This window comes from Plasmodium gonderi, assembly GCF_002157705.1.
Source record: "Plasmodium gonderi DNA, contig: Chr10, whole genome shotgun sequence".
Taxonomy (NCBI): domain Eukaryota; phylum Apicomplexa; class Aconoidasida; order Haemosporida; family Plasmodiidae; genus Plasmodium; species Plasmodium gonderi.
In genome coordinates this window covers 1,213,621-1,232,820 of record NW_021628935.1, presented here as the reverse complement: position 1 = coordinate 1,232,820, position 19,200 = coordinate 1,213,621, and the positions used below count along the sequence as shown (strand labels likewise).

General features: G+C 30.7%; 4 protein-coding genes across 4 annotated transcripts; 2 read left to right on the top strand and 2 right to left on the bottom strand.

The window, feature by feature from the left end:
* Nucleotides 1–2,391: 2,391 nt before the first annotated feature.
* PGO_102600 (hypothetical protein, conserved) lies at nt 2,392–4,128 on the top strand (the record flags this gene model as incomplete). Its single annotated transcript, XM_028688290.1, has 1 exon — nt 2,392–4,128. One exon carries the CDS (start codon nt 2,392–2,394, stop codon nt 4,126–4,128), a length of 1,737 nt encoding a protein of 578 aa, XP_028544091.1.
* Nucleotides 4,129–4,938: 810 nt separating this feature from the next.
* PGO_102590 (hypothetical protein, conserved) lies at nt 4,939–7,086 on the bottom strand (the record flags this gene model as incomplete). Its single annotated transcript, XM_028688289.1, has 1 exon — nt 4,939–7,086. The coding sequence occupies one exon, from the start codon at nt 7,084–7,086 to the stop codon at nt 4,939–4,941; it is 2,148 nt and encodes a 715-aa protein (XP_028544090.1).
* Nucleotides 7,087–9,097: 2,011 nt separating this feature from the next.
* PGO_102580 (DNA mismatch repair protein MSH6) lies at nt 9,098–13,117 on the bottom strand (the record flags this gene model as incomplete). The annotated part of the gene is made up of 1 exon (XM_028688288.1): nt 9,098–13,117. The coding sequence occupies one exon, from the start codon at nt 13,115–13,117 to the stop codon at nt 9,098–9,100; it is 4,020 nt and encodes a 1,339-aa protein (XP_028544089.1).
* Nucleotides 13,118–16,451: 3,334 nt separating this feature from the next.
* Nucleotides 16,452–17,366, top strand: PGO_102570 (hypothetical protein, conserved; the record flags this gene model as incomplete). Its single annotated transcript, XM_028688287.1, has 1 exon — nt 16,452–17,366. The coding sequence occupies one exon, from the start codon at nt 16,452–16,454 to the stop codon at nt 17,364–17,366; it is 915 nt and encodes a 304-aa protein (XP_028544088.1).
* Between the last annotated feature and the right edge of the window lie 1,834 nt (nt 17,367–19,200).

Genomic DNA, 19,200 nt, shown 5'->3' with positions numbered 1-19,200 from the left:
TGTATATATTATGTATATGTTATGTATATGTTATGTGTTTTTTTTTTTTTTTTTTTCGTTTAACATTTTATACGTTTTTCTAATTAGTGATGTATGTTTAAGTGGAGATGTGCATCTTGTTACAAAGCAGTTTGTTAAAAATTTGATAAAATGAAATTTGTTTTGACGCCATTTGTAAGCAGTCACTTTTTAAGCAACCATTTTTTAAGCAACCATTTTTTAAACAACCATTTTTTATGACGTCCTTTGTTGTGGTTCCATCTTTGTTGATATCTCCCTTTTTTTTCTTTTTTTCATATTCCATTTTTATTCGTTATATATATATATATATATACATACACATTTATGCTCTTTTTTTTGTGACTGTTGATGCAGAGGGCGGAATATTCGTTCATACGTAAAGCTCAAACAGCTGAAAATATTACAAAAATATAATAAATTAAACATGTGTTTAGGGATAATACTTACGCAGGAAAATACATATGTACACAGATTCTAACATATACATATACAAGAATCTATTTATGGGAACGAAACTTTTTTCTCGTGATATATGTATTTATTACATGTTCCAATCGGCATTTGCCAACGCAAAATACATACAGCAGCAAAATATAAAGCCCATATACATGTACATTTTTCACTTGGGTGGTATTTTATTTTTTTTATTTTCTCTTTCCTTTCCACAATAAAAATAATAAATACCCGCACTTCATTTTTTCACGATTACATTATTACATCCTTTTTCTGTCTTCAATTTTGAACTATCTCTTTTTTCTTTTCACCAGTTAGTGAATTTTCTAATGAATATATTTTTTATGCATTTTTTTAAAATGAAGACAATATGGTGACAAAAATAAGGGAAAATATATTGTGGCAAAAAATGAGAGAAAACATATGGTGAAACAAAAAATGAGGAAAAATACACAGTGAAGCAAAAAAAAATAAACACACGAACAAGTTAAAATACGCATGTACTTAAGTGTTCGTGAAAAATGGAACATTAGTAAAAATTCCCAAATGGATCATGTATACACATAATAATATGTGCATGCTTGTGCACAAATGTCTGAAGAGATGCAAAGAGAGAGAAGCAAATTATATAGATAAATACAACACCATGTATGGGCCCTTGGAGATTGTGGGAAGAAAGACTCATATGTGAAAATTACAAAGTTTTGTTTCTTTACATCTTTAAATATTCTTTAAAAAAAAGGGGTCGTTCATGTAATCTTCTTTTGTCGTATGTTTTTCTGTCGAAACGAAGAGATTGCTTATAATAAATATAAGAATTTCCAAAGCAAAGATTTCCCGATTTAACGGATTTTTTTTTTTTTTTTTTTTTTTTTTTTTTTGCTGAACGTATAAGTATATATCACAGTAATTTTTTTTTTTTTTTTTTTTTTTTTTTTTTTTTTTTTTTTTTTTTTTTTTTTTTTATGTTTTTTTTTTTTTTTTTTTTTTTTTTTTTTCTGCTGAACGTATAAGTATATATCACAGTAATATTACTTTTATTTTATTTTATTTTATTTTATTTTATTTTATTTTATTTTATTTTATTTATTTATTTATTTATTTATTTTCATGTTTTTACTTTTTTAACAAGTTGGATGAAAGAAAATAATCTACATTTGATTCTACTCTCATGTTGCAAGATGAACCATTTTTAATATACATTCCAACGTACTCTTTCTTATATTGCAAGTCCGTGTGTCATGCGATAAAGCAGGCAACACACTTTTTTGATAGATGCTTTTTTTCTCTTTTTAAACCATAGTATTTTATTATGCTGTATGTTTGATTGCTCATTCGTATACCCAACACAGTATTAGAAATAAGAAAGAGCAGAAGGAGCTAGATTTGTACGCCACTTGAGAATTTTGATATTTCGCGATTCATTCACTTGGGCCCTTTGTGGTTCCTATTTTTTTGTAAATGTGTCTAAGGCACCACCAGCACATGAGTATATAGATGTATATAAAAAGGAAGTAAACATTTGATAGTGCAATCAAGTGACGAATCGAGGACATGACCAAGGAGTATATTAAATAAAATTTATAAGTCTTTCCACTGTTGTCTCTCACATGTAAATATATTTTTTTTTTTTTTTTTTTTTTCGAGAAAGCAAATGAGCACTTAAAAAAGGCATTTAATCACCAAATCCCTTTCTAAAACAGGGATCAAAGGAAGAACACTGGAAGCACTAAAGTAGACACACACGAAAAAAAAAAAAAAATAAATAAATAATAATAAAATAAGACTGAACTCAATGAAAAATTATAAATATATAAACTTCTATTTGTACTCATTTTTCCATATAAAAAGGAACGCAAATGGATGACATGAAATGAGAAGTGAAGAGTAGAACCCAATGTAGATATGTAAATTGAAATGGAGAAAATTAGGGACTCATCTTTGCCCGAATGTTTGAGAGAAGGGAAGGAGCCAGATTGGACTTCAGCAGATACAAAGCAAGGTAGGACTTCAGTAGACAAAAAGCAAGACCGAAACTTAGCAGAGACAAAGCAAGGTAGGACTTCAGTAGACACAAAGAAAGATCGAACCTCAGCAGAGACAAAGCATGACCAAACCTCAGAAGAGGCAAAGAAAAAACAGAGGAGTGACACCCTCGTTAGAATAATCTTGTTCATGGTACTCATAACACACACACTGCTGATTCAATTGACTATAAGAATTAAGAAAATTAAAAATATAAATCACAAACTGAAGGAAGAAAATATCATATTCATTTCAGAAATAATGAAATTTTTGATTTCTACAGTTTTCTATTTGAATGAAAATAAATTTGATTTAAAATTAGTACGAGAATATATGAGTGATATTATAAAGGAAAAAAGGGTATATGTATTATCTCTAATTGTGCCTAGCGTTTTATATTATTTTCAAAATATCTTTTTTTACATTTCCATGTCAAATATCCCCACTCCGTTATTCCAGTTATTGTATCAGTTCAGAATATTAATAGTGGTAATATTTACCTTTATAATTTTAAAAAGGAAAATAAAAAAAACGCAGTTAATTTCTATCATATTTCTACTCTTTTCATTGATATGTCTAAAGGATTACAACATGAATTATAATTCTCCAAGTGTCGACATAACAGATGTAATGGAAAATAGGGATATTCATATTGGAAATGTTAAAATGATGAATAATAACAATACTTCATTGTATAATATGAAAGGGAAATCATTGACTAGTACTCTATTTGTTTTTTCTCGTTTGTCGAAAAAAATAAATAAAAGAAATGTTCTTTCAAATATACTTAACAATATTAATTGTGTGCATATCTTACAAAATTCAGAAAGGAATCATTACTATTATTATTATGGAACAATAATAGATTATTGCTCCATTAGAAATATCACAGACAATGTTGAAGCTTCAAAGGTTAGAACACCAACTTGGGATAATTATTTACATAGGATTCAAGAGAATAATGTGATTGAGAAAAACAAACATGATGATAACTCTACTAATTTTGTCATCTTAAAGAATAATTCATGGAATAATAACATAATAATAGGTGTTCTAACAACATTATTAGCTACCTTAACTAGTGGATTTTCAAGCGTTTTTTTAGAATATCTCTACATCAATTATAGATTCTCCATTTGGTTTCAAAATATGTGCTTGGCATTCTTTACCATTATTTTAAGTCTATGCACAAATAATTTGAACATATCAGCGATTTTTAAAAACATTTCCAAAAAGGAAAATCATGAAATAGAGTTTGTGCAGCACGAACAACGGGATCATCAGAAATGTTCAGTGCAACAAAAGTGGAAACAGAAACACCTAGATCCACAGCCTCTACTATATAAAGTGAACTTTTTTTTTTTTTTTTCAAAATATTTCAACTCTTTTAATGAGTTCCTATACATATTGCTGTTAGTTATCCTCAACACCTTTGGCGGAATTATAACTCCTATTTTTATAAAGCATGTAGGAAGTTTCTCTCGCTTTTTTGTTACCCCCATTAGTTTGTTGTTTAATATATACATATCTTCCATTTATTTCAGGGATTTTGATTTTACCTTTAATTATTTCATTTCGCTTGTATTTGTCTCGTTTGCTTTGTATTTTTACTTCAAGGGGCGCCTGTAATTTGTTGCCCTACCTCCTCACGATAACCTGCATGCATGAACACGTTCATACATGAGCATGTTCATACGTGAGCATGTTCATACGTGAGCATGTTCATACGTGAGCATGTTCATATGTATATGTACTCACCTGTGTGTATGATTCCTAAACCCTGGACTCACCTCCTCTAGCATGACACACGTCACAAATACACGCATTTGGAAATACATCTGAATCGAGACCCCTAACATTCCACTTTCCCCTCTTATGTGTGCATCTCCAAATTTTTTTTTTTCCTTTTTTCCCTTTTTTTTTTTACTAAAATGTATATGGCTCCAGTTAATATATGTGACTTCTGCTCATGCCCGTAGGATAATTTACATTTTTTACGTATATTTTTAATTAACTTATGAATTAAACATTTTAATTTTTTCTCTCTTTTTTGTTAAAGACAAGAATGAGGAAGAGCAAAAACGTAAGGTAGAATAATACGGAAAGATGTTTCTCAAGGGAAGTAATAGTTCTCTACCTCCATTTCTCCATATTTTGATACATGGAAAAATGCGGAAAAATTTGCAGAAATTTTATTGAGAAAATATGTGTGTGACTTTTTTTTTCACAATTATGTACACACAGACACAGAAAAAAAAAAAAAAAAAAAAAAAAAAGAAAAAGAAAAAGAAAAAGAAAAAGAAAAAGAAAAAGAATCATATAATATATATATATATATATATACACGTGCGGGTATATACTGCATCCCGCAGAATGCATCTATGCTTTTGCTTGATTAACCTAAAATGTTACATTCAGAAGAGTCCATTTTTGTCAATATTATGCATCCTCTTCCTTTGTGTCATCAGAGCTGTTGGAAGATTTTGCTTCTTGGCTCCTCTTGGAGGCCTTTCCTCCCTCCTTCTTTCGTCTATTTTTTCCTAATTTTTTTTTTTTATAATTTAAAATATTCTTACCAATTTTAAGTTCATTTTTTACATTTAAAAGGTCATGTGGAATTCCTTTATTGTTACCTTTTTCGTTTAGTGGAAAATCAGAAGACGTGTCGTTATTAGTACCCTTCTCAGCAATAGAGGTGGAAAATAGTTTTTTAATAGAATCTCTTTTCCTACTGAGGGTATTTTTTTTTTCAGAATCTTTTAAAGTTTTTTCTTTTTCGATTTGCTCAAATAAATCTTTGTAAAGGACAGGTAGCCATTCCATTGGATATGCAGAACTAAAATCTCTTATTTCATCCATGTCAATATTTTTTTGTTCCATTCTTTCATCACGTAATGCTTCTCTTTGCTGTAGATATCTATTTAATTGTTTTTCATAAACTTCTTTATGTGTAACATTTTCTCCTTGTTGCCACATACCTACTTCACAAATTTTCCGTATGACTCTAGATTTTTGAACAGTAGAATAATAAATCATTCTCAAATGAGCCAATTCCTTTTCATTATACTTGTTACATTTGTATATATATTCATGTAATCGTAAAAATTTTTTCATAATTTCTTGGCTTTTTTCATCCCTTGTGTCAATTAAGTTTGTATATTTTCTTATTATTAGAGCTGCATTTATTAAATCTTTTTCTTCTACATATTTGTGAAATAATTCATTGATTTTTTTTTTTTCCTCTTTATCATATTTTATTGGTTCATTTACATATGGAGTAAGTTTATTTACATCAATAGACAATTTGGCATTCCTGTAAATTTTTCTCGCCTCGTTTTTTTTTACACTTTCATGTTTTCTAAACGCTTCGAATATTTTATTACCCTTCATGCTTAATATCTTTGTGTATAGCAATTGCACCTTTTGCAGTTTTATGTTCTCTGGATACTTTCTAAATCTTTCCATTAGTTCCTTGTACTTGTTTGTAGATTCGATAATTCTGTAATCATATGACATGTGCTGATATTTCTGCTCATAGTTTGTGTTACTTCCATCGTCATATATGGCGCGTTCATCGGTTCGATCAATGCCCTTTTGATTTTTCTCATTTGGATTTAACATATTTTCCTTCGAGAGTTCCTCTTTATCATGAACCTGTGTCTGTTCTTTCTGGAAATCTCGCTCCAATTGCTGACAGTATTCATTTAACTCATTGTACTTATACTTGAAGTTCAAAAAGTCAATGTTTTTATCATTCGCATATTGGAAAATGTACGTTTTTAACAATTTGCTTAGAACTATGTCGACATTTTCTTTGGTTGGATAGACATAATTCAAATGATTAACAAAAATGTAAGGTAAGCTATTTAATATTTTAAAAGATTCTTCCCTAGTTAATACATTTCTATTTTCATTTAAAACTCTGTAACATGTGTTAATATCATCATGGTATAGGAAAAAATAAAATTGCTTTTTCAATATATCTCTGTCGTAAATTTGCCCATACAAGTCATCAATTGATTTTATGTCAATCTCTTTTTTGCTTCTCAATCTCGTTTTGTAATTGATATATGTAACATCGAATTTCCTCAACACATTTTCATAATCTGTGCTATATTCCTTCGGATATAACTTCTTGTTAATAGTAACAACTGGCATTTTTGCACACAGTTTAAAAAATGTTTTTTTTCTATTTCTTTTATTTATATTATTGTCTTTTTTTAAAAATTCCTTTGATTTAGTACTTTCCTGTTTATAAAGCAAAATAGAAAACGGAGTTAATCCATTTTGTTCTTTGTTAAGTAAAATGGATATCTTACAAAGCGTGGTAATATTTGTCCCATCAGTAAAGTGTAATAATGTGTTGGGAATATTTTTTTTATTCCTATTTTGAAACACAGAGTGTTTGATGAACCCTTCTTGGGTCTTGTCAATAAGGAATGGTGAATGAGAACCCCTTTTGAAAATTTTCTCCATCTTTAATTTATTTCCTTTTGACGATATGTATTTTCCATTAACAAATTTGTGCGCTAGCCAAACTTCGTACATACAGCACAGCAGCAGGAAAAACACTCTACCACTTTTCATACTATGATTACGTGAGGTTCTGCGTGGTTCTCTCTGGTTCTGTCGAGTTTTATCTGTTCCTTTCTAGTTCTATCACACAGGAGTCCCTATTTTTGAGTGCCACAAACGAGAATAACTAAATCCAGCAAAGGTTTTTGCATAGGAACGCATCTACACGTCTAAGCAATTTCCTCCCCAGCGCGTCTTGTCAAAAAGACGCTGTATACATAAACAGATGAACATAGTTGCATATGCTCATCCGGAGTGAGCGTTTTTCCTTCTCCCTCTCTTTATCTCTTTATATATATATATATATATATATATATATATATATATATATATATATATGTGTATGCACATATATGTACACCTATTGAGGAGAGCAATATGTTCCAAAGATATATTTTTTTCTTTCAGCGTTTCATATTCTCTTCACTCTGGGACCATGAGGTAATAAGTGGATTTCATAAATAATTGGAGTGCAGGTCGCGGTTTCACAGAATGGTCCATGTGAATAGATGTGTATTTTCTGCTATATATTACTTTAATCTCCTTCTCAGTGACCAGAATTTTTTTTTTTTTTTTTTTTTTTTTTTTCTCCGTCGCTTCATAGGGATTGCACACCTGTGCAAGATTACTACATATATACAATGTTATTCGATTCAATATGATATTCACATTTTTTTTGGATTTCATATGTGGGATCTTTTTCTATAAACATTCCTTTTATTTACCTTTTTTCATCCCATTAAGAAAATATGAAATGTTACTCTCCCGCCCCCTTCCCCAAATCGACTGCTCCTAGTGTGTTTGTGATTTTGTTCAAATGTGGGCAAATTTAATATGGTTATGAAGTTCACTCGGGTATGGATGCTCACTAGGGGATGCAGTTTACCCGATTATGCTGCTCACTCGATTTTGTGACAAATTTGATCATCCCGTTGGTCATCTGTAGGGGCGGAAAATTTCAGATCATTCAACGGGGAGAAACAAAAAAAAAAAAAAAAAAAAAAAAAAAAAAAAGCACGAAAAAAACATAAATGAAATATCTCAAGTTATAATCTTATGCAAAAAAAAAAAAAAAAAAAAATCTTAACTTCATTGTGGTTCTTCGCGAGCAGAATACACATCATTGTTTGACTTTCTCTCTTCAAGTATACATTTAAACCTCCTTATATAAAAAAAAGAAAACCTTCTAAAACAAGATTAGGGCCATATTATGTGAACGCGTTATGTATCATGACAATTATTACACTCAATCTCGGTTCTATACTAAAAGAAAAGAGGCAGAATTGAAATCTTTCATTTCTTGTTTAAATATAAACTCTTAAATATAGTTCTAAAATGGCTTTATGGCAAAGAGGTTTAAAAAAAAAAAAAAAAAAAAAAAAAACATATCCTTCAAAAATGTAAAACGTTCTGTCACATTTTATTTTTAAAAAAGCGCAAATTCTTCAAAAAATGTTATATGCGCTGTTGCATTTTTATTTAAAAAAAAAAAAAAAAAAATTATTAAAGCTTTTAAAATTTAGGAGTGAAAGAATATAAAATATTCCATCAAGGTCACACCCCAGTAATGCGAAAAATGTTATGGGAGAAAAAACGCTAGCATTTAGTAGAATGAAAAATAATTCCTTTTTGACAAAGAGGTGCATGCGTGTATGTGTGTGTGCATGTGTATGTGCATGTGTATGTGCATGTGCGTATGTACTCATGGATTATGCACATATGTATGCATCTATTATGCATTTATGTGTACAACATCCTTTTAGTACTTCCTAATATGCCATTGTAGGGAGAGGAAAACCACTACTAACGACAAAACCATCGTCTCCTCTTTGGTGATATTGGAAGGGGGGAGGGGGGGGGGGCCCCATCCCCCCTTTATCACATCTGTGGTCGTATAATCAATTTAAGCAGATCTAAACAAATTGGACGTTGAACAAATTTGAAAAAAAAAAAAAAAAGGCTAAGTGGCCTAACCAATTTAAATAGTCTAAGTGGGTGGTCTTCTCTCTTAAACTAACTTATCTCAGGAAGAGAATTCTTGTCGATACTTGCAGAAGAGAGAACCCAAACTCTGATCATCATATGCATTCAACAAGGAGCGAATAATACTTTTGTACTTGATAATTTTGCAGAATTCATCAGTTACATTTTCAAATAGAGTCGATTTTTCTCGTGCCAAATCAATAATTTCTTTTGGAAGTCCAGCCAATTTAGCAACATGGATACCAAAGGATTTAGGACAAACTCCTTTTATGAATTTATATAAAAAGATAATTTTTTCTTGATGATCATCTATACTTAAGCTCATATGATAGTTCGATATATTTTTATTATATTTAACTTCTTCAACTAATAAATGGTAATGTGTTGAAAATATACATCTACATTTTACAACATCTGATATCTGTTCAAGTGTTGACAAGGCGATAGCTGTACCGTCAAAGGATGATGTTCCTCTACCCAATTCATCCAAAATTGTTAAACTATATTTTGTACTCTGCTTCAACATGTTTGAAATATCTTCCAATTCTACAAGAAACGTACTTTTGCCTTCAAATAAATTATCACTGGAACCTAGTCTTGTAAATATTTTGTCAACTACAGTCAATTCACAATAAGAGCATGGAACAAATGCTCCTATCTGTGCTAGAATAACAGATATGGCTATCTGACGTAGTAGTGTGCTTTTTCCTCCCATATTTGGCCCCGTTAAAAGTAAGGTGGTTTGATTCTCCTGCTGGCACCCCATGTATATATTGTTCGATATGAAGTTTGGCATCAGAGTTGCTACAACTGGGTGAATGTTATTTTCTAGTATTAGCAGCGGTTCTCGTGCATCGCTTGGAGCTTGGGTTCTTCCATGCATGCCCCATCCAGCAGTGGAAACAGTAGTAGATGTAGCAGATGTAGCAGATGTGGCAGATGAGGCAGCGGTAGCAATAGATGCAGCTCCGGCCTGGGGGTTCGGTTCCTGCTCCGCTTCTCCTTCTTCTGCTTCTTGTGCTTCTTCTGAGGGGCCTCTCCTTATAGGATGCAAAATCGGACGTGTTAAGGTAAAGGAGGTGTTCAAAGCAACGAAGGCAAAGGCTTGCAAACAGTCCAGTTCGGACATAAGTCTGCATGCAGAGATGTACTTCTCATAATGGACATAAAACAAGTGAAACATTTTTTTAAAAAAAGGGTAAATTGCATCCTTCTTTTCTTGCTCAATATCTTCTAACATGTCGACACAATTTTTTATTTCTTCATTATGAAATCGGATAAAGCCTTTCTTAGCTGATGTTATTTCAACATGCTTTAAAAAAGATTTGGGTACATTATCTGGACACTCGATTTCATACTTATACTTTGCATGAACATATTTAAGACTTGAAATTTTCAAATTTTTTTTCATATTTGTTAAAATGCAATTCAGTTCATTTTCTACCTCCCTTTCTTTTTTATTAATCAAATCAATGGTTTCATCACAACCTTCAGCAGGTTTGTATTCCTTATCTCCATCGAAGTCTATTTTTTTCAAAAATTCATTTGTAATTTGTTCAATATGTGGATAACTTCCTTGTATATTACTAACTAAACTTTTCCTATCAGAAGTATTGCTAATTTCAAATAATCGTTTTGGTAATTCCTCTTCATCTTTTTCTATACTATTTATTTCGATTAACATACTCCCAATTTCTTTAAAGGCATTTAGAAAGGTCATAAATTCCTTCAATTTTGTATTTACAATATTATCAAAAAAAACAGCTCCTCTTTCACTTTGTGAGGCTTGAATACATATTTTGTTTAGCAATCTTTCAATGTCAGGTAATTTTTTCAATTTTAGCCTGATTAGAGATAAGATATGTTCATTTTTTTTTAAAAATTCGACAACATTTAATCGTTCATTAATTTTGTTACAATCAAGTAGGGGACTACAAATCCATCTTCTCATATTTCTTGCTCCGAAATTTGTACATGTTTTGTTTACATAATCGTATAAAGAATTTTTCGTTTCTCCAGATTGGGTTTCTAATATTTCTAAATGCTTCAACGCTGTTGCATCTAATACCATATAATTTTCCTTCTTAAACAAATCATAATGCTCAATTTTGCAGAATCGAAAAATTTTTTTATCTAATAAAAGGGATCGAAGATAAACAATGAACCCACCAAATGCACAAATGACACTATTCTGTTCTTTATACATTTCTAAACTTGGAGGAATGTTCTCAAAATATTTTCTTATCTCATCTAGGGATGCAATTATGTTTGGAAATGTACTCACAGCTGTTAATTCAGGTTCTGCTGGAATATTTTTAAAAATAGATAGAACCTCTTTGTTTATATTCTTAGATGCATATAAAATTTCTGCTGGACATAACTGTGCTAGAATTGTCCTTAATTCGATTCTAGATTCATCGTCATTGCAATACCCAACTGCAATGTAAGATGTAGCTATGTCACTAACAACAAATCCAAAGTTACATTTGCTTTTTATTGTTCGTTCGGTAGATGAAGCACAATCAGTAGAACCACCTGAATTACCATTGTTAATATCAGCGCCTGTAGGATCAAAATCTTCTATGTCATCAAAGTGAAAACAGACTAAATATTTGGTCTCAGAACTTAGCATATTATCATGCAGTATGGTACCTTTTGTATATATTTCATTAATTTCTCTCTTTATGGCTTTATCTTTAGGTCCTGATGATTCCTTATTTCGTTGTTCTAACTCTTTTGGTGTTTCCATCTGTTCTATTACAACCACTTTATGACCACTGTTAATAACTTTTTTTGCATAAAAATGTAATGACTGTTCAGGAAAACCCAAATGAGGTTTGTGTTCTCCGCCCATCCAATTTAATCCACAAATCGTATGCATTAAACATGCATCTATGTAAAATATTTCATAAAATCTTCCCATTTTAAAAAATATTATTTTATCAAAATTTTTAGATTTTATTTTCCAAAATTGTTGCATTCCTGGCGTATAATGAGCTTGTTTGTATTCAATTGCCCATGGGTGATCTGGTGGAGGTGTCCATATAGTCGAACTGTCATAATCTGCATCTTCAGGGGTCCTCAAATTTAGATCCCGAATATATTGTGGTTGAACCCATTTGGGAAATTCAAATGTGTTGCAATAAAGGAAATATTGTTCTATGTATAATCGAAATTTATCATTTGTTAAGCTTATGGGAATACTTAAAAATTTATTTCTTAACGTATCTAATTCTTGCGATTTCTTACTGTCTTCTCCCTTTCGTTTGTGAATCTTCATAATTTCTTTATTACTGTTATCATTTGTGAATAATGTTTCTTCTGTTGTGTTATTTTTACTTGGTTCATAAACCAAATTGTTTAACTTACCATCTACACCCAATCCTTCACGATTTATTATTACATTCCTCTTGGAGTTCTTTTCATTTCCTCTTCCTTTATCATTAATTCCATCATCGTGTACATCTTCACTGGATGAATCTATTATAACCTTTCTCTTTTTCCTAACAATTATTCCTTCATCTGTACTCAATTCTGCATTGTCTGAGTCATCCTTATCATAATTTTCTTTCATATGATTTACTGTTTTCTCCAAAGAATTTTTAATAAGCTTACTATTTGCATCTTGACTGTCATCAGAGAATAAATTTACGTGTGCAGTTGTTGCGAAGCCTGCATCAATATCTTCATTTTCATTTTTCATCATCGTTGAATCATTTTTTACATTTAGATATCCCACTCCTCCCATTCCTCCTCCTTTTTCACACATGTTATCTTTATTTTCCTCTTTTTTATTAGCTGCATAACTATTCATCATCTTCATCACTACACTTGTCTCAGCACTGTCACGATTAACTACCAAACTGCTTTCGCCTTCCTCCCCCATCTTCTTCTCTCCCGTTTTTTTCAGATCTGTCATCCCTTGCAATTTATTCCCATTTGTATCTCCTGAACTGTTTGTTCTCTTTATCTTAACATCTTGCGTTTTAAAGAAGCTTAAAATAGATGCCTGTTTTTTATTCGACGCTCCCGAGGAGTTGGATTTGCTGAAATCGGCCATATGTGATTCAACAAAAAAAAAAAAAAAAAAAAAAAAAAAAGAGAGTAAAATATGGAGAAAGAGAGAGAAGGAGAGAACGACAATTTGTTGATTCTACGTGCTTCTATTTGCGTGACCAAATGGTTGTAATGATTCTCTTTTCTTTCTGTATATTTCTGATACTTAATGAGCTGTATATATGACTTGGTCTGGAAGGGGTTAAAAAAAAAAAAAAAATGAAGACATTTGAATTGGATTGTTAAATTTTTCGATGATTAAATATTTAAAAAAGGGTTTCTCCATTTCAATCTCTATTCTCACCAACAGTAAAGGATTGCACATTAAGCTATCTGGTCACTTCTAGCAAGTATATAAATTACTCTACACACAAAATAAAGTGTACGCGCATCACATATGGAGAGGTACACACCTGCTCACTCAGGAAATACTTGAGTAAAAGTAAATAGAATATTTCTCTACCTAATCCTCGCGAAGTACAGATATAGGATGAGGTGTAAAGAGCCAAAAAAGCTTTCAAATTGAAAATGGGAAAAAACCTCATCAATCAATTAATCAGCGAATTAATCAATCAATTAATCGGCGAATTAATCAAGCAATTTTAATCACTCTTGCATTAAAAAGGAGAAAAAAAAAAAAAAATGTCATTATTGTTTATAAAATGCCAATGTGTTCCCTAATTGAGATAATTACATTTCTCTATAACACATAGTATACACACGTATATTCAAATGATCATAAAGTTAATAGCTAATTATTTAAAAGAGTTTGACAAATAATATGGTCATTACATTCATCGTGTACTCATGGGGAGTCCTTATTTTGAGCAAGTTTGTTTCCTCTCATTGGAGCTTATATATATATATATATGTACTATGTGTAGTATGTGTATATATATGTACAAGTGTGAACTTTTTTATTTATATTTTTTTTTTTTTTTTGAAGGGGTAAGGGGGGGAGTGTGCAAATCAACGTGTCTAGCAGTAAACCATGTGATTACACTCGTAAACACATATAGTGCTTATTTATAGCCATGTAAAAATAATTCTTTCGTTTTTTTTTTTTTTTTTTTTTTTTTTTTTTTCCCTTCACGAATAAAGTATAAACATAAATGTATTCCTTGCCTCGGCTTGTTATATATACACTTATGCTAACTTGTTAAAGAGGTATGTGAGCTACTAGAATACTTTTCTGCTCTTTTTAAATATACCAACAAATGTGAGAGGAGTTAAATTTCCATGTGTTATCATGTGACAATGCTTAATTCCGGATGATGAATTCTCTAGTTATGTAATTTATTTTTGAGGTTGATAAATTCGGTGTTCTTAAGGTATAAAAAAAATATATTATATGTATATATATATATATATATATACATGCAATACATATGTACACATATATTTAATATCCAAATGAGTCCTTTGAGACTTTTGTTACCAACAGCTCTTGGGTAGTTTTCCCTTGGACTTTCTTCTTAAATGTTTAACGTGCGAAGATGAAGAGTGCGCAGTAATTTCATTCCGCCTAAAACATTTTAAATGTTCAAATTTGTGCACATACACAAATGTACACATGCGTGCACAGTAAGTATTCTTCCAAAGGGTGACTCAAAAGAGAGAAAACCCATGTTGGAATGTGTTGTGAAATTCATAACGGTTTAAAATTCATTAAAAGGGGAACTGTTCAAAAATGCTAAAAATAAGGAAAAAATAAAAAAAACAATAAAAAAGTCTCCACATGAAACCAAATGTATATTATATAATAATGGAAATAAATCCAATTAAATCTACAATTTTATTTTAATTATTAATTTAACCACTGTCACGATTACCATCCTTTGGGAGTGGGGGGGAGAGTGTATACATAAAACATCGCTCTTTCATTTTTTCACTCTTTATATTTTTTTTTTTCCTTCATAATCCTTACAATATCAATCTGGTTTAATTATACAAATTCAAAATTTGTTGACTTCACATTAATATATGTTCATATATTCCCCATTTTTTTTTTTTTTTTTTTTTTTTTTTATGTGTGACATCTTTTTTCTAGACTTAAGTTCAACAAATGACTTGTTTAAAAGAATTCGAGAAAAAGGAGATGGAAAAGTAAAATTGTGTGTTTTTTTTTTTTTTTTTTTCATAGGCAAATCGATTGTTCCCATTCTTCCCATTTTGTATTTTTCCGCCTCGAATCATGCGTTGTGATAACAAACAAGAAAAAAAAATAGAGAAAAAAAAAATAGAGAAAAAAAAGATAGGGGAAAAAAAAATAGGAAAAAAAAAAAAAAAAGGAAAAAAAAAAAAAAAGGAAAAAAAAAAAAAAGGAAAAAAAAAATGATAAACTTCGCATATTTATTGTGCCATATTACACACCCGTAAACCCACACAGATAAACATCTAACAAAAGAGAAACATTCATGGGAAACCTGGGGTTGGAGAAAAAACATATCATGCCTCTCCTTATTTTCCTCAACTGAACTGTAGTACATTTATACATATACCTATATATATAATATGCTTCTATATAATATATACATATTTGTAGAAACTTTAGTAACCCCCCCCAAAAGTGGTGAGAAATATCAGTAAAATAAGTAGCATTTTATTTTTTTCAAATATACAAGGGGTTCCACAAAAAAAAAAAGGAAAAAAAGAATTCGCACAAATAGTACATGGGGGTTAAACGAATTAAGGATATGTATATATATATATATATATATATATATATATATATATTCATCTACTTCTTTTTAAAACATTTTCTTCTCTCACGTGTGGATGATACACTCTCTCCTTCACGTTGTTCGTTCGTGAATGCTACAAAACACAATTATCATTACTGTACCCTTCTGTTGAAAATATAAATTTCTCATGTTTATTTTTATAAATATAGGGAAAGTAAATTTCTTTTGCTTAATTCTTCTCCAATTCTGTATTCGTAGGTCATTAATCAAATTAGTGTTAGCAACAAACGGGTTTGAAGAAGCCATTCGTTTTTTTTTTTTTTTTTTTTTTTTTTTTTTTTTTTTCACATGTGTTTATACTTATTTTATGAAAAAGAATGTGCATATTTTATACTCCTGGAATGATAACAACATCCTTGTATATGCACATCTCACCAACATCTCTAATGTCCATTATTAGTCCCCGTGTTGTTACATCTTTTCATTTTTCTACAAAAGATTAAAACCAAGGAATGGCATTTCTCTTAACCGATACATATATATATATATATATATATATATACGTGCATCTTATATAGATGTAGATAAGGCCAAAAGGGGAAAAACAAATCACCAAACTGATGAACATCCAGGACGCTCCACCAAGTAGGGAAGATGGCAACGATCCTGAATATGGAATTCCCATCGTCCGATGAGGATGACGAAAATTATGATGTCGAAGAAAGCCTGAAAAAGGAGTTATGTGGAGATGACCTATCAGATGATTTGAAGGAAGAGTTAGAGGGTGAAGCAAAACTACTCAGGGAGGAATTCGGAAAGGGCAAAAGAAATAAAAGGAGAAATGAAGGAACTCCAAGAAAGATAAAAAATGCCATAAAGAACTCCATTATTAAAGAAAAAATAGAAAAAACATTCAACGAAATTAACAAAGAATATGAACAATTATATACACATGAAAAATCAGTTAGTGATGAAGATTTCCTTCTCCAATTTCATAAAAAATATCCACAAGAAGAGAAAAATTACAACACGATAGAAAAATTGTATAATCATTTGAATAAATACTCAGCCATGCAAGTATCACCTCATTCGCACACAGTGGAAGATAAAAATGAAACTGAGATGAGCATCAAAACATTTAAGCAGAAATGTCGAAACGAGAATAATTCTAACGATATTTCAAATGTTGTAAAGACAGCTTTGGAAAGCTTTTATGAAAATAATTCAGTACATATAGAAAAGAAATATATGTATGCAGGGAAAATCTACACTGTCAAAAAAAAAATCGACAAAACTTCTTCCTCTTACAAGCGTTACCTCAAGATGAAGGACAAAATGAACATAGGTGGCAATTTTGCAAATATTGATCAACTTGTTCAAAATATACAAGAAAATAAACAAATCAATACTGTCGACAAATCAACGGAAGATTGGGCTTATTACAAAATGGCGAATTCGATAGATGATGAAAAGCTAAAGGCAAATCAAAATTATTTGGAAAATAAATTTTTTAGCGAAAATGTAGAACGGAAATTGTACGAAAATAAAATTAAAAAGAATACCTCCTAACAGATGACCAGAAGACAGCAAAGTTGAAATTGCTTCGACAGCATTCCGTGCAAGCGTTTCTACAGTGTTCACGCTGATGCAGCGTGTGTTTTGTTGTTCATTTGTTTCACGTTTTTTTCACGTTTTTTTCACGTTTTTTTCACGTTTTTTTCACGTTTTTTTCTCCTTTTTTTCTCTTTTTTTTCACGTTTTTTTCTCTTTTTTTTCACGTTTTTTTCTCTTTTTTTTCTCTTTTTTTTCTCTTTTTTTTCATGTTTTTTCACTTTTTTTTTTGTGAAATTGGGAATGAAGAACTTCCTTGTGAATTCCCACATCGTGGTCCTTTTTTTTCCCCCAGCCGTCCACATTCTCATTTGATGAAAATACAAGCGCGCATTGTCATAATTTAACAATAGGGTATTGTGAAACAGGGCTTACCCACGAAACATTAGATCCATGTTTGCTTTGTTTTACGTCTTCTTTTTTTTTTCCCCATATTGCCACCGTTTATTTTTGTTTCCGTTTTTTCTTAACTTCCATCGTAGGAACTATCTGCAGAGGGTCTGCACCTAAATTTAGTTTTGTCTTTTGAGACTTATAGGGACCATAATTACCCATGATCAAATGTGAACATTTTGAAATTTCTCGGAAATTCATATTCACTGAACAATTCGATATACACTTTTAGCCCACCCCCTACTCCCCCATTCGTTCAGTTTTATAAGGAAACAAAATTGGAAAGGACAATTTATACAAAAGAAGGAAAAATAAACAGATCAAAATAAACAGATTAAAATAAAAATTATTCATAATTTGCAAGGTGAAGTGCACATTGATCCTCGTAAATCGGGGTAAAGAAGCTACTATTCTGACAGAACTGTGGACAATGTTGTAATAAATTAAGCAAAGGGAACCCATTAATTTTTTTTTTCTAACCTTTTTTGCTGTATTTCCATACAAGTATATCTCGGGGGAGGCTTAATTCTGATATAACCCGTTTAAACTTAAAAACAAAAAAGTAAAAAATAGTAAATATATATAAAACGCGAAAAATGTTACTTATGGTTGATAACAAGTGTGTGGTGAGGACATATACATATGTATGTGTATGTGTATGTATGTATATATATATATATATATATATATATATATATGGACGCACGCATGAGGCGTATAAAATAAACGAAGGGATTGATTACTTCTTCTCACCCCATCTCTCTTCAATATTATAAACAAAATAGACTGCTTTGTGTATATGCGAGACTTATTACAAATTTATAAGAATAGATAATTTATATTCATTGGATCACACTAAATTGAACAACAGAGAAATGAACATCAACAATATAAGAGGTGTGGTTGGACTCAATATGGGTGCCTGCAGTTAGTTCTATTTATGCCGTACCCTCTTCCCTGGGGTTATATTCAAAAAAGAAAAAAAAAAAGAAAAAAAAAAAAATTCACTTTGCCAGTATTCACCTAGCCAAAATTCAATTGTCGAGGGGGTGGGAGGTGTGGGAATAATCGAGTTCCATGTTTCATCATTTCCTTTTTTTTATTTTTTCATTCATGGTTAGAGCTGTTTAATGTACTAGTCTGTATATGCACAATTAGCAAAAAAAGAGGTAGAGTTCAAAATAGATTCACCTCACAATTGTCTTCACAATTGCCTTCACAATTGCCTTCAAAATTGGCTTCACAATTGGCTTCAAAATTGCCTTCACAATTGCCTTCACAATTGCCTTCAAAATTGCCTTCACAATTGGCTTCAAAATTGGCTTCAAAATTGGCTTCACAATTGGCTTCACAATTCTGATCCTGTACTCCCAGTTCTTTCCTCATTCCTCTCCCCACT